At 36.7% G+C, this 16123-nt stretch overlaps 1 protein-coding gene and 1 long non-coding RNA gene across 2 annotated transcripts; one reads left to right on the forward strand and one right to left on the reverse strand.

The window, feature by feature from the left end:
• Nucleotides 1–148: 148 nt before the first annotated feature.
• Nucleotides 149–1872, reverse strand: LOC125190976. The gene is made up of 2 exons (XM_048088419.1): nucleotides 1163–1872; nucleotides 149–650 (listed from the first exon to the last, which is right to left on the reverse strand). Exons 1-2 carry the CDS (start codon nucleotides 1734–1736, stop codon nucleotides 613–615), a joined length of 612 nt encoding a protein of 203 aa, XP_047944376.1. The 5' UTR covers nucleotides 1737–1872; the 3' UTR covers nucleotides 149–612.
• A 9889-nt stretch (nucleotides 1873–11761) lies between these two features.
• On the forward strand, nucleotides 11762–12320 carry LOC125187282. Its single transcript, XR_007170589.1, has 3 exons — nucleotides 11762–11882; nucleotides 12006–12058; nucleotides 12172–12320. It is a non-coding gene; the product is annotated as an uncharacterized LOC125187282 (long non-coding RNA).
• The last annotated feature ends 3803 nt before the right edge of the window (nucleotides 12321–16123 follow it).

Below are 16123 nucleotides of genomic sequence, written 5' to 3' on the forward strand. Positions count from 1 at the left end.
TGGGATTCTATGAGCATCGAACGGGTCATTTCGAGGAGAGATCGGTTTTTCCTTTCGGCAACGCCGTTTTGTTCAGGAGTATAAGCACAAGTGGTTTGGTGTATAAGACCTTTTTCTTGAAAGAATTGCTTCATACTAGAATTAACGAATTCCCCCCCGTTATCTGACCGAAGTATCTGAATAGTTTTTTGGAACTGAGTTTGGATAAGGTGGTAAAAATGAGTAAAGTGTGAGAAAACTTCAGATTTATGCTTCATAAAATATACCCAGGTCATGCGAGTACAATCATCAACAAAAACTAAACAGTATCGAAAACCTTGTCCCCCAATTACTGGTGCGGGACCCCAAACATCAGAATGTACTAAAGAGAATAAGGTTTCAACACGAGTACTGTTTAAAGGATAAGAGTTTCGGTGACTTTTGGATAGAAAACAAGTTTCACAGTACATATCATGCTTGGGAATAATACTAGGAAATAACAGTTTTAAGTAACCGATAGAGGGATGACCCAAGCGTCGATGCCAAAGCCAAGCTTTCCGATCTGCCGACCCGTGAGTTAGCATGGCAGTTCCTTTTTGAGCTATCTCATCCACATAGTAAAGTCCATCACGTTCAGTGCCACGCCCAATTATCTCCCCGGTTCGGATATCCTGCAACAGACAAAATTGTGGCTGCATTAGTAACGTACAATTTAACTCCTTTGTGACGTGACTAATGGACAATAACTTATGAGACATCGAAGGAATATAGAGACAATTTGACAATTGCAGGGTAGGTGATATGTTTACAGTCCCGGCCCCCTCAACAACAGTAAATTCCCCATTCGCAGTCTGAATATGGGATTTATGAGGTTTATGAAGTTCGATGAGATCTGCGGCATCATATGTTATTGTATCGGTTGCCCCACAGTCAAATATCCATCGGTCATTTTTTTCTTGATCACTAGACACTATGCACGCAAATCCGTGTTTTTCAAGAGGCTGAAATTGATTATGACACAAAATTGGGGTATTTGTGGGATTTTCGAAATTTGTGGGGCTGAAATGAGGTTGGTGATGTTGGTGGGGGTTATTTTGAGAAATTGGAGATGGGTGGGGTAATTTTTGTAATTTTTGAAAGGTTTGGGGGTCTCTAATAAAAGAGCCCCCAAAACCTAGAATACCTGAACCCAAATTGGGCGCCGCTTCTGCCTCATTTCCTAACTCATCACTCCAATCTCCAATTACACTCCCACTTCCTCCGGCGACAAAATTAGCCGCCCCGGTTCTGACCGCTGGTGTTGCTGACGGAACAGCCCCTGGTTTCGTCTCTTTATCGCCGCCCCGGGCTTGTGCGACCGGCTGGTTGCCCCCGGTGGTGGCGAGGTTCTGGCCGCCTGGTGTTGGATCTCCGACGATCATAGCAGCATGTCCGGCGCGGTTCCAAGGTGCGCGAGAAGGTGGTTTGCCGTGTTTCTCCTCCCACCAGTCGGGGTATCCGATTAACTCAAAGCAAGAATCTTTGGTGTGTCTCTTTCGTTTGCAATGTGAACACACCAATTTTGATTTGTCCTCATCGTCGGACCTCCTATTCCAGTTTCCTCCACTCCGATTGCCGCCTCGCGAGCCGCCGGACTGTCCACCGGTGGGGTTCTGTCGGCCTCGTGCGATGAGGCCTGCTCCTATTCCGTCAGCGGCGGTTCCACTGATGCTTCCTGGTTGTAGCACTTGTATCTGAGTTTCATCTCGTCGAATCATCCCGTAGGCTTGTTCAACGGAGGGAAGTGGATCCAATTTGAGTATTTCCCTCTTTGTCGTTTCGTACTTGTTGTCGATTGCAGTCAAGAGTTGAAATACTCTCTGTTCTTGTATTAATTGATCGTGGATTTCGACATCCTCGGGATACTTCATCGGATTTGTTCTCCTCTGGTCTATTGCTATCCAGATTTCTTGAAGGGTGCTCCAAATATCCTCTAATGAATTGTTTCCCTGCCTCAGGTTACTCGCTTTCAGGTGGAGGTCGTACATCTGGATCTTGTCGCCCCCACTGGTGTAGGTGACGGCTAGTGCATCCCACACATGTTTGGCTGTCGGTTGTTGGGAAACTCGGCTAACTAGCCGATGCTCAAGGCTGTTCACCAGCCATGTGAACACACAATGGTCTGCCTGCTGCCATTGTGGGTATGTTGGATCAGTTTGTGGTGGAGGGGGTGGAACTCCGGTAATGTGAGAGGCCATCCCCCGACCTACGATTTCTTTCTTGATGAGAACAGCCCATAAGGGGTAATTTTCTCCATTCAGTTTGGTGGAGATCTGGAGGGGTTGGTTATCAATCCGGTAAGGTTTTTGTGGTGGTTCTGGAGGGTTATTATGAGCAAAACCATGCGCATAAATTCAGCAAACTGCCGGAAAAAATCTTCCGGCATAGATGGGTTGGTGTTATTTAAGATTTGGTTGTTTTCTGACATCCTGGCAACTTGCGCAGGTTTACGGTGGGTTCAAAACAAAGGTAATAAAAGAACAGGAAAGAAACGGGAAGGGCCGAGAAAGGTATCAAGGACGATGATGATACCTTATCTGAGTCCTAACCCGCTCTGATACCATGTTAAATGGATCAGTCGGCATATTTGAGAAGAAGAGAGTATTGGAAAGCTATTGATTGTATTGTATGTATTGTATTTGATGATGAAATAGTACCCAACATCCATGTATTTATAGGGATGTTGGGGACTCTTGAGATACTACAATAAATGTATTCTTGGAACAAGACAATTATTGGAACAAGGCATGATTAATTATCTAATCTTGGGACTTAACTCTTCATCAATATTTCTTCTTTTCCCAACAATCAATTCTCACATCGGTTGTGAAAATAACTGTATCAATTGGTGCTCTTGTTGAGAACACACGCGTTGGTCACGGCGGAATCTTTGCCCAGCCATCACTCCGAGTCGCCCCCAAACGTACTCGTTGGTCACGGCGAGTTCATTGCCCGGGCACCACTCCGAGTGGTTTGGGCTTTAAATGAAAGTACCAATTGATACAGACCAAATATGAGAACTCATCCCAAAATATGAGACCGTAACTGATGACCCTCCCTCTTCCCCTCTGTCACGTGCCGCTAGTCCCGCCAACGGCCAACCCATCCGCAAATACAAATTGCTATTCACATTCACATGGAAGAAGCCAGCTGGGGTGGATTGGATAATATCATAATACCGTGTTTTTCAAACTAACTACTCTATAAATCATCCAAGTGGGAATATTTTCCTAATTAAGTTAGTTAGAGTTATAAGTATAATAAAACACAAAATTTTAAAATTGTGATATCAACTCGCCCAAAAGAGTTGACTATATAATTAATTTGATATGTTGAGTCAGGAATTTAATATATTGATCAAGATTGAAAGCTCTATATACAATTCCAACTTACAATGTTACAATTATAATATTTTTGTTTGGTTCATCTCTCTCTTCCCTTTAAATAGATCGAGTGAATTCTGGAAACCCCCTCAAACGTAGAAACGGCCGGAGGTAGCTCATGGCGTTTGGACGGCAGCAGCTAGCGGTGCTTCTCCTTCTTTACTTCTTGGTGTCTTCCACGGCGGTTCCACTGTCAAGTCAGTATTTTAATTCACCTATTATGTTAAATACTATTCATGATTATTTGAATATATATTGTTTTGTTCTATAGGACTCCCTAAGACAGTCAAGAATCAAGTTTCACTCAACCAGTTTCATGCTCAGGTCTCTCTCTACTTGTATTTATTTTTTTTCAATTTTTTCTAACTATAATTTTATTAATTGAGTTGAATTTCTTTTTTCACATGCCATAATTGCAAAATTTTTGACATAGTTTTGGGGCATCATAAGTTTTACTGTCATGAATGCAATTTTTGTGATATTCAAGTGAAACTTCTTAAATGATTACCAAAGCCTTGGAGAAGCTATGTGAATAATATGACATCATTATACCTATAAAAAACATGAAAATAATTCTACTCAACCTAGAATAAATCTTTTTCTATTTAAATTTTGCAGGATGTTAGAGAAATTGAGAATGACGAGGGGGTGATGGTGAGCTTGTTGGAGAGAAGAATGAACACTGTATTCACAGATTATCTTCCTCCAAGGCCTCGACCTCCGAGAAGATCTTAGCTAATGACCACTTATCAGTTTGTGATAATTATTGAATAATCAATTAAATTATAATATTTCAAGCGTACATGATGAGTATATCATCATCTTGTATGGTTTGTCTTTGGCTTGGTCTCATTTGCTTCCTAGTTTCAACTCAATTTCAATTTTGTCTTTGAAAAGACTGTAATTGTGAGTTTTATCATGATTTTTGGATCTATGGATTTGAGTTTGTCAAATTTCATTAATATTGCCTGCGCCCTGTAAAAAGTTCACATCTTGGAATAATACGAATTTTAATACACATTGGCAAAATTAGAAAAGAGAGATAAAAGTATAAAGTGATTGAAATATCGGTACTCGTTATTTCATTGTTAACTTAATCTCTTTTTTTATGACGATAAGATTACCTATTAATAAGATTATTAAAGTTTTATTATAAAAAGACTAGAAAAATCTACGCTTTTGAATCAAAAGGGTTCACTAAGTGAACCTATAGATTCCAATTGTTTCCGAAATTACAAAACTGATATTCAATACCATTAACAAATTCAGGTTCTTTGTTTAATAGACAATTTTGAAAATATATATATTTCGACATGGAAAACAGAGGTGGGGACATTATTATTTTCAAGTTAAAAAAAAAAAAAATCTTTGAATCAGCCCATAACTGGTCCAGATTGTTAGCCTGAGTAATGGGCTTCTGCAGGCACTAGTTTCATCGGGCCAGTATAAATTTAATTAGACATTAGCTGTAATTAAATTTCTTTTAAGAGTTTAGTAAATTAGGACATGTAGTAAATGTAACCATTATTATTGATTTTGATAGAATATAGGGGTCAATTGTATCTCCGGTTGTTTGTTATGGGCTAAACGAGACATATTATCTTAACCACTACTTGTTTTTTTTTTTTGGGTTAAATTTGTTGGATTGCATCCACATGCAAAATAGTGGAATGTTGCTCATCTGGCATAATTCGAATTAAAAAACTAATTTAGGTAGAACCCATCATGCATTATTTTTCTTGTACATGCAGTTTTGTGTCTTCAATGATAAATTTATAATACATGCATGAATATTTTTCCTAACATTGTGAAAAAAGTCTACATTAATTAACCAATTTTGTATATTCAAGGTTAGATGAGAGACGACAGATTGATTTGGTCCTTTTTTAATCCAAGGGTTAATCGGGTGCATGTAACTAATTCTAATTGCGATGGAATCTTATTGGGCTAAAAATTTCAAACCTAAGCCTCTAAAATTAACAAACTATTTCAGGCAGTTGGACTTAGGGCTGGGGAATTATACCGGAATACCGGACTTATCGTACCGAAAAAATACCGTTTTTTCGGAATACCGTAGTTTTCGGTACGGTATGATACCTTACCGATAGAGATCGGTACGGTAACGGTATAAGATTTCTCATACCGCGGTATACCGAAGATTCGGTATGCCGGTATATACCGGTATACCGAAGATTCGGTATATACCGATGCTTCGGTATACCGTGGTATACCGGTATACCGATTGATATATATATAATATAAATATATATTTATATATGTTATATTTAAACTAAATTTTAAAAAATAAGAATTTTTATTATACAAAAAATAAAAGAATCAAAATTGGGAACCCTATTTTTTGAAGTAGTTGAAAACTAGATTTTATTTTAATATTTTGGATATAATAGATTTTTTCACGGTATAATGGTATAACGGTATGCCGTACCGCAAAACACGGTACAACGGTATATCGGAATGCCATATCGCAGTTCGGTATACCGCAAAAGTACGGTATACCGAAATGCGGTACGGTATACCGATAACGCGGTATGGTAACGGTATGGAAAACTGCCATACCGAATTTCCGGTATACCGAACTCCGGTATACCGAAACTTACGGTACGGTATCGGTATGATTTTTGTCATACCGTAACTTTCGGTACGGTATACGGTATGGCACTCCCGGTATGGTATACCGTACCGAACCACCCCTAGTCGGACTACATTAACATCTCTGATAACAAAACAATTTATAAAAAAAAAAGTGTTGAATTTACTTAATACTAGTAATATACAAAAGTCAATGACCAAGCATATTTTCAAACATACATTCTTCTTTTTAGAATTTTAAAAAGGTATCTTAAGATCTTTTTCCTAGAAAAGATAAACACGGTAGTTATTTTTGTATACTTTTTTTCTAATTTACCGTTTTTTCATTGAAATTCATTAATGTTTACCTTAAGGTAAATAAGAATTCACTATTTTTAAGAAAATGTATTTATAGTTTGTAAAAATATATAAAAAATATACTTTTTCAATCTAACTCTTTCCTTGGAGTTAGAGATGCTTTTAGAAAACCGTAACCTTAGCAAAAGACAAATAGTAGTACTCCCCTGTTCCATAGTAGATGTCACACTTGGGAGATGGTAGATGTTATTTTGTGTGTTAAGTGGTGAAAGAAAATATAATTTTATAATTAATGTGAGAAGGAACTTTTTACAAAAGAGGAAATGTGACATCTTTTGTAGGACAAATTAAAAAAGAAAGTGTGACATCTACTATGAAACGGAGGAAGTATATTTTTGCATCTGTCTTTCAAAATTATCTTCTTAAGAGTTCATGGAATGGTCTCTTGTTAATTTGATTCTAGAGATCTTTGATGAAAAAACCATATGAAAATGACAAATGAAATGGCAAGTGATAGACGGAATAATTTTTAATCTTTTTTCTTCTTTTCTTTGAAGAGTGTCCTCATGTGTGATATATTGTGATTTTATATTAATGTAGTAATGGGTGTATTAGGAAAGTTGGAACTTTAGTTTCTTTAATTTAAAAATATATATATATTCACATATCTATTTATTACTACTAGTATTTGAGTAACTTGATGAGAGGTAACGATTAGTTTTAGATGATTTATAATGAATGAGTTGACCTTAAACTATTTTTCCTCTAGAAGTTTTTAGTATACTCCACATTCCAACTTATGAGAGAGACTTGTATGTTAGACTTAGTCAGATTTTTTGCAATAGTTTATGGAATTGAAACCGTGAGTGCATCTAGAGGACACCGTATCTTTCTGAGTAACATGACATAAATAGTTATAAAACTGTATGCAAGTAGGAATACTTTTCCTAATTCTTAAAAATTACTACCAGTTTGAATTACATATAATAAAACAAAAAAAAAACAAATTTATATCAAATTAAATCATTGTGATATCAACTCACCCAAAGAAGTTGACTATTAATTATGAAGTTATTTAAATGCGTATAATGATTGAAAGGAATAATACCTAGCTGTTTAGTTCACAATACATACATATAAATATATTTGTTTGACTAATATTTTGTTTGGTTCATCTCTCTCTGCCCCTTAAATAACAATTTAATCTGGAATTTGCAACTTATTTTGGAACTAAGGATCATAATTTCAGTGAATTCTGAAACAACCCCCACACTCCTTGCCAAAAATATAGAAACGGCCGGCGGTGGCTCATGGCGTTTGGACGACGGCAAGTAGCGGTGCTTCTCCTTCTTTACCTCTTAGTAGTGTCTTCCACTGCGGTTCCCGTTTCAAGTAAGGGTTTTCAGCTCACGTATTCCTTCTGTCCAAGAAATTGACACTATTTCTATTTTCGCCCTCTCATAAAAATAGTCCACAACCATTTATAAAAAAAAATCTATTAATGTAGGTCCTATTTTCAATAATAATACTTCAATCACTTTTCTTTCATTCTTTCTAATCACCTATTTTATCAACTACTACATTTTAAAAAAATTATGCCTGTCTCCGAATAATCTATTTTTATGGGATGGGACCATTAGCAAACGAATGCGTGTTATATATACTACTCCAATTTCAATTTGAAACCAAGTTTATTTAATAGGCATGCTATCTGAAATATATATTGATCAAATTGATCTAGTATAGTTTTCATGATCGTTTTTGTATGTATATATCGACTATTTTGTCCAACAGGACTTCTTAATACAGTCAAAAATCAAGTGTTGCTCGGCAAGTTTCATGCTCAGGTCAGGTATCTCTTTCACTAACACACAATTTCATATGATATTAAAAACTGATTTCACTAAACAAAACCGATTTGGAAAAAAAAATGATTCTACATCGATCTTAACTCATTCTTTTTTTATATATATTTAAACTTTGCAGGATTTTAGAGAAATCAAGAATGATAAGAGGGTAAAGGTGAAATTGTTGGAGAGAAGATTAAACATTAAACTTAATGATTATGCTCTTCCAAAAAGACCAAAAAGTCCTCCTATACATAATTAACATGTATCTCTGATTATTGAACAATCTATAAAAATTAGTACTAGTACTAATATTTCGAGCACAAATGTTGAGACACTCTCATCTTGTCTAGTTTATTGATTTTACTTATTCATATCCGCTGCCTAGTCTTAAACCATGTTTTAACTTCGCCTCTGTAATTGTGAAGCTATTATATGGTTTTTGGATTTTTGGAATTGCGTATTTGAGTTTGTCAATATTCGTGTGTGTATATATGGTAGTGTAAGATCTTGATAATATTCCTTTATAAATATCAATCTTTCCCTATTGATAACAAATTATCAGAATTGCATAAAATTAGTTAAAGTTTGCTTCCAAGAAAACTAAGAAAATTTTTGCTTTTGAATCAAGAGGCACGAAACCTAAAGAATCGAACTATTTCCCAATTTACAAAACAGATACTCAAAATTATCAAAATCAGGTCCTTTGTTTAGTTAACAGTTTTAAAAATTACACCTATTTCGACATGACAACATATTCAAGTTATGATATAACTTGGGCTAAAATTAAGCCCATTACTCGTTATGGGCCTTAGGCACAAGTTCCACTGGTCCAGTCTAACGTTTATTAGGCATAAGTAGCAATGTATTTTTGTTAATAAGATAGCTATTTTCTTTTGGATATGTGATTAATGCAACAATTGGAGTATTATTGTTTTGGATATAATCAACTGTTGAATAATATTATAAATTTATAGTGATAAATTCATAAACCTTTTTCATAACATTGCATGTGATAAAAGTTAACAACTGAATTGGGCCTTATTTAAATCCAAGGGTTACATTTTCGTTATATAAAAATTAATCATTATGGCAAATCAGGTAACAAAAGAGTTTTTAAAAAATGTGTAGTATTTACTTAACTATATCATGTACTTCATCAAATATACAAGTAATAATGGGAAAAAATAGTTTACAGAAACTTCTCTAGCATATAGATTTACTTAAAAATATAACACTGTATTTACTCGTTACCGATTCACGAATCTAACTTTAAAATTTTAGTATTAACTTATTTTTAAGAAACTAACTAAATTAAATTTGAAAAAAAAAATGAAAATGAGCAAATATGCTTGGTCATGCACACGTCATTGGAGTAAGAGCATCCACAGTGGTGCCCCGTCCGTCCGTGCCAGCGGCGGGGACACCGCTCGTCCGCCGATGCATGCCGTTCGTCCGTGCCGCCGAGCAACCATACGTGGCAGCTCCTGATTGGCCAACGGCATAGCCGTTGGCAATTTGATTTTTGATATTTTTTATAACAAAAAATCAAAATTAATTAAAAAAACGTTTTAAATAAAAAAAAATATTTTCCCACTTCCCAATAAATTATAACCGTTTTATACACATTTTTAATTTATTTTTCAATTTTCTTTTCCCCAAAATTCACATTTTCATCTATAAATACCCTCACTTCAACACAAAAAAATCTCATAACACTACACAATTCTCATCTTCTATCATCTAAATTCTCTCATCTATTTCTCATCAATTCTTATCTATTCTTTCATCTTTTTTCTCATATTCTCTCATCTAAATTCCCACCACACTACACAATGTTCAGCTCCGGCGATCACCCTCCGGCTCCCGCGGTTGGAACCACGAATGGTTCGGCTCCGAGCCATTCTCTAGTCCGGAAACACAATTTTCGGCCCCTCCTCAAACCCAAGGTTCTCAAGTTCCGGGTGGCTACCGGCCTTATCCGGTGGACGACCAAGATGCCCCCGGGTTCGGGTGGGCACCCGAACTCGGATCGGGAGGGAGCGGCAGCTCTGCCGTACTTCTACTCCTACTCCTACTCCTACTCCTCCTACTCGTGGTACCCGCACCCCGTACACTCCAGATGAGATGATGCAGATGTTCAAAGCCTACTTGGCAGTCTCCGAAGACCCGGATGTTGGCACGAACCAAATCGGGGAAACATATTGGTGGCGCATCACTCGTCTTTACAATGAAACCTGGCACATGGGGGAACCATCTATCGCAATGATAGTATGGTGCGCAATTGCATTTTCAGAGCCAACGAGGCAATCGGTAAGTTCTAGGGGTATTACCAACAGGAAGAGCGGGTGGCGGGGAGCGGCAAGAGCGAGCTCGACATCATCAGTGCCGCCTTGGCGACCTACCAAAGCTTGGAGTTGAAACCGTTCAAGTACCTCACGGTTGTTGGCAGGAGGGGCACCAACATCCGAAGTATAGGGGTGGCGTAGTAGCATCCTCCTCCAGCTCCTCCAGCAAACGGTCGAGGTCCGAGCAGACTAACTTGGGTATCCCCGACGCTGGCCCGAGCAGTTCCCGCCGGCCGCAAGGAATGAAGAAGGCGACGGCCAACCGCCGTCGCACCCCGACTCCATCCGCCCCCGCTCCCGCTCCCGCTCCCTTTGTGCCACCTCAACCCACGACCAACTCGTTGTGGGCCCTCTTGGGCCAACTCAATACGACCGATACGTCTAACATGACTCCCGACCAACTTGCAACACATGTGGGAATGATACGGGGTCTCAAGAGAACATTGGGGATAGAGGACTAGTCTTCCACGGGGTATTTTTTAGTCTTTAATTATGTAATTTTTAATTTGTAGGATTTTAATTATGTATTTTTTATTTTCTAGGATTCTAATTGTGTATTTTTATTTTTTAGGATTTTAATTATGTAATTTTTTTTTTTACGATTTCAATTATGTAATTTTTATTTTTAATGTATTTTTATAATGTAGAAATATTTTTAGTAATTAAAGTATTTAAATTGAATAATAGAATGGTGGGACCCTTGAGCTTGTCCTTGCGGAAGAGTACGGATGTGGGTGTTGTGCTCTTGTCTAAGGACAAGGAGTTATAAAAGTGGATCCAGGCCCACTTCCGTGCTTTTAACTAAGAACACGGATATGGATGATACTGGGTACGTGTTGCAGGTGGGTAAGTCGTGGCATGACGATCACCATCACTAATCCCGCCAACTCACCAGCAACACTACCCAATACCTTCTTTGTCTAATCATGTAATTTTAACACTATATATTTATCAAATTACTATTCACATGAAAGAAATTAGTTTCTCTTTCAAAGTAACATGACAACAATAATAAACTTTACGCAAGTGGGAATATTTTTCCTAATTCTTAAAAATTAGTTAGACTATTTTGAAAAGGTGGTATCAAAATATTTTAATGTGTATAATGTTTGAAAGGAATAATGCATAGCTGTGTAGTTCCAATGCAAGTACAATATACACATAATACTAATATTATGTTTGTTTTAATAAGTATTGTATTTGGTTCAACTCTTTCTCTACTTTAAATAGCAACCATAATTTTGATCAAAACCCCCACCTGTTTGACAAGAAATATAGAAACGGCCGGCGGTGGCTCATGGCGTTTGGACGGAGGCAGGTGGCATTGCTTCTCCTTCTTTACTTCTTGATGGTGTTTTCCACTGCAGTTCCAGTGTCAAGTAAGAGTTTTCGGCTATCTTATCTTTGACTTTATTTGATAGTAATGTTAATCTGAAATAAATAGTATTAAAATTTAGTATAGTTTTTATGATCAGTTAAATATCGACTGTTTTGTCCAACAGGACTCCCTAATCCAGATAAGAATCAAGTGTTACTCGACAAGTTTCACGTTCAGGTATCTCTCTCACAAATTTCACATAATATTATCAAGAAATTAAAACTGATTTAAAAACACGAAAATGATTTTACATTGACCGTTACTAATTATTCTCTATTTAAACTTTGTAGGATGTTAGAGAAATTGAGAATTATGAGGATGTGAAGGTAGAGTTGTAATCAATGTCGAACCCTTTCTTAAAGACCGAACTAGAGAACAAATCTGGGCCATAAGATCTAGTTTTTTATGAGATATGTTGCTGTGTAAATTTTTTTCGCTCTTCATTACAAGCCAATTTTACTTCATTGTATAGGTTTATTACTTCATTCTGTACGTAATACATTGAAACTACAACATGTTTTTACTTGCTTCAAGTAGGTTTTGAAATGATTCAACATATGCTTCGTTCGAATTCATTGACATGAGTTTTTACTTTATTCACATTAAAAAATGCAATTTATTCAAGTGAATTTATTACTTCATTCTGAAACGTTATTACTTCATTGGATAAGTTTTTTACTTTATTCCAGTAGGACTTCAAATGCTTCTATACATACTTCATTCATATAATTTATTATATTATTCCATGTGTTTATTACATCATATCAGTGTCGTAGCGGTGGTGATAGATATTGTAGAGAGAAAGAACGGCACGCGACGACGAAACTGCATTTACGTACTAGAATGAAGTAATAATCCTATTAGAATGAAGTAAAAACCTACCGGAATGAAGTAATATTGTAACGCCCCGCTTTTTCAAACCCTAATTTTCGGGTTATAAAATTTTTGCATTAAATGCCTTAAATGCTATGATATGCGAATTAATTGATAAGTGATTAATTACATGGTGTCTTTGTGACCTAATTGCGTATGAGAATTGAGATTGAGTTGAATAGTCAACATGTTGAAATTATGACGTGGCTATTGAATAGTCAAAGATGTGGAAAATATGACGTGGCCGTTGAAAGGTCAATGCGTTGAGAAAAAGAAGAGGAAGTAAAGAAATGATTGATTTGGTGTGAATATTTGATGCGGAGGTTATAAAATTTTTTGCATTAAATGCCTTAAATGCTATGATATGCGAATTAATTGATGAGTGATTAATTACATGGTGTCTTTGTGACCTAATTGCGTATGAGAATTGAGATTGAGTTGAATAGTCAACATGTTGAAATTATGACGTGGCTATTGAATAGTCAAAGATGTGGAAAATATGACGTGGCCGTTGAAAGGTCAATGCGTTGAGAAAAAGAAGAGGAAGTAAAGAAATGATTGATTTGGTGTGAATATTTGATGCGGAGTAATATAATTGTGGTGGATTATTTTCCTAAGGGATGAGTGAGAATTAAATAGGAGCATTATTTAAGCATGTGGAATTTTCGGTCTCTCCTATTTTTTATTTGGAGAAGAAATCCTATTTTTCTTGGATTTAATTATTTGTTTGGGATGATTATCCAAATTAAATCCAAAGTCCAATTATACGTTAATTCCATCATGGGATTTTCGAAAACACCACCTTTGATATCCATGAGATTTTCGAAAATCTCATCTAGAAGGGAGGGAGAAATTATTTATTATATTATTTGATCTCTTATTTATTCTATTCCATGAATAAATATAAATATGCTAGAATATCCTACCATATCTTGCCATATCTAAGAAGATATTGCCATATCCTAATTTAATTAGGATTTATATTAAATTCCTTCTAAGGAATCAAAAGTCACGCCACTTTTCCTATTATTTGGGGAGATTTAATTATATATTCTTGCTCCGTGATATAATATTCTACTCCGTGAAATATTTGAATTTAATTATAGGCTAATTAAATAGCCTATAATTTTCGAATCCCCCTTATTTCTCTCTACTTCACGCCAACATCCAACCAACAAATCTTCCAAATCTTGATTTATTTAATTATTGGATATTATTTTGGCACTCTATAAATAAGAGAGAAGACCAAAACCCTAGATCATAAATCACGCCTCCTCCCACTATCAAAAACCGTCTCTCACTCTCTCCCCACTCTCTCCAAATTTTCTTCATCTTTTCTCCAAGATTTCTTCTACTTTTCTTCAAGAATTCTTCATCAATTGAGAAGAATCCAAGTTGAAGTTCAAGATTTTATTGAAGAACCAAAGCTATAATTTGTTTCTACCGATTGTTCTTTTGGAAAAGGTACTTTAATTTTGATCTCCTCTTCTTCTACCGATTAATCGGTGTTCTTGAGTCCACATGCACTTAGATTGAGTGAAGGGGAAATAAATTGATGAATTTTGGGATGCATGGATGTGTGTGTGTGTGTGGCCGTGTATGCGTGTGCGTGCACGCCTCGGCGTGCGTGCATGTGTGCGGTGTGTGCGTGTGTTGTGTGTGTGGAACACTCACGCGTGGCACGATTTAATGGTGAATTTGGAGTTGTTATTTGAATAAAAACGATATGCTAATCATACCTTGATTTTGGATGATGATATTAAAGATTTATCGATGGGAAAAAAAGGGAAACATGGGAACATGCATGATTTTGAAATCAATGATTGAAACTGATTTGTGATACGCCTAATTTAAAGGTGATACTTCGCGCTCTCAGCGTGATAAACGAGGAGAAGAGAATACTTTCGAGCTAAGCCGACGAGGTGGGCTTTCTTTTAAAATAAGGACTTTGTCCTAAACTGATATTGATGAGAATGAGATATGTGTTATCATGCCTTGATTTGTTTTGTCGTGCCTATCCCTTGTGGCTATGGCACTATTGATTTAATCGAATTCGGATCCTTGTAGAGCCGCAAACCCTACTTGGGTTACCAATGTTAGACCGAGTGCTGGCGTACGGGTCGGCCGGTCTAGTGACCTGGATTGCGGCCGCATTCCTTGTCATGTAGAATGAGGATATGGTAAACGTCGATGAGAAAAATGGTTGCGCGACCGTGATATTTGAGAAAGAATATATTTTGGTGCCTCGGATCTTTCTAAAGTTAAAACCCCGATGGACACTTGAAAATGGCATGATAATTACTACTGTTGATAAAACTGTTTTCGGCAATGAGCCCACTGAGTATGATTATAAGTACTCAGCCCTGCATGTGTTTTATTGGGATAGCCTTTTGTTGGATTTCTTTGCTAAGGCATTATTCTTTTCCTATTTAATGGTTCATTAAATGCCTTGGTTAAATCCCTTTTTAAATGGAACCCTAGCCTATGATCTTGATACAGTTAAGTCCGCTTAGTTAACGATCGCCGCATTTATTATGTCACGACCGCGCTTTGCTAAGGATAGCATTGCTCGGTAAATCATGACCAGGGGAGGGAATTAAGAAGAGGGGGTAGAAAGGGGATGAAAGAATTAATGATAAGACAAATATTTCTTCATAAGATGAGAGGTGTTCACAAGACAACAAAGATCATGAGAATTTGGAAGAGTGTTTATCACAGATCACTCGTTACTGATCGTTTTTCCTATGACCCATCTACTACAAAATACTACGACAAAAGCACAGCGGAAGGAGTTGTAACCACATGGTCATGTGTATGAAGACACATGCCACGAAAATTCTACAAAAGAGATGAGACGACCTCCAACTCCACTCAGCCACCATTTCATCACTTGCTCAACCTGCACATTTAGAAATACATGCAGGGCTGAGTACGGGGTACTCAGTGAACACATTGCCGAAAGATACACATATAAGAAAAAGTTATTATCATGCCATCACAGTAACACACGGGGGTTTTTCTTAAAGGCCCGAGCTTACTAAGTTCATTTTCATAAAATTCGCCTGATCAGGCTAAGTTCATTCCAGCAATCCGCCATATCTAATGGTTCATTCTATGTCGGGAAGGTGGCCACCTTCCACGATCACATTGACCGGCCAACCCTTACGATGACTCACGGTCCATTCCTTTGTGCACACTAACTCGAATAGGATCTTGGTCCTATTGGAGCCGAATTCGTTTCATTCATTCATTCATTTGGCATCGCCAAGCAGATAGGCATCATAAAACAAATAATTTATGGCACGATAACATTTTAAAAAAAGTAAGTGCGATTTTATCAAACAAAAATCATTTCATATATTTAATAAT

The sequence above is a fragment of the Salvia hispanica genome, chromosome 5 (genome assembly GCF_023119035.1).
Source record: "Salvia hispanica cultivar TCC Black 2014 chromosome 5, UniMelb_Shisp_WGS_1.0, whole genome shotgun sequence".
Taxonomy (NCBI): Eukaryota; Viridiplantae; Streptophyta; class Magnoliopsida; order Lamiales; family Lamiaceae; genus Salvia; species Salvia hispanica.

Bases quoted from the DNA above. Each gene is read 5' to 3' on its own strand.
- LOC125190976 (XM_048088419.1), bottom strand. From the start codon at position 1,736: ATGATTCGACGAGATGAAACTCAGATACAAGTGCTACAACCAGGAAGC. The intron at 651-1,162 runs GTATTCTAGGTT...TGTCTGTTGCAG, and splicing joins GGCGCCCAATTTGGGTTCAG to GATATCCGAACCGGGGAGAT.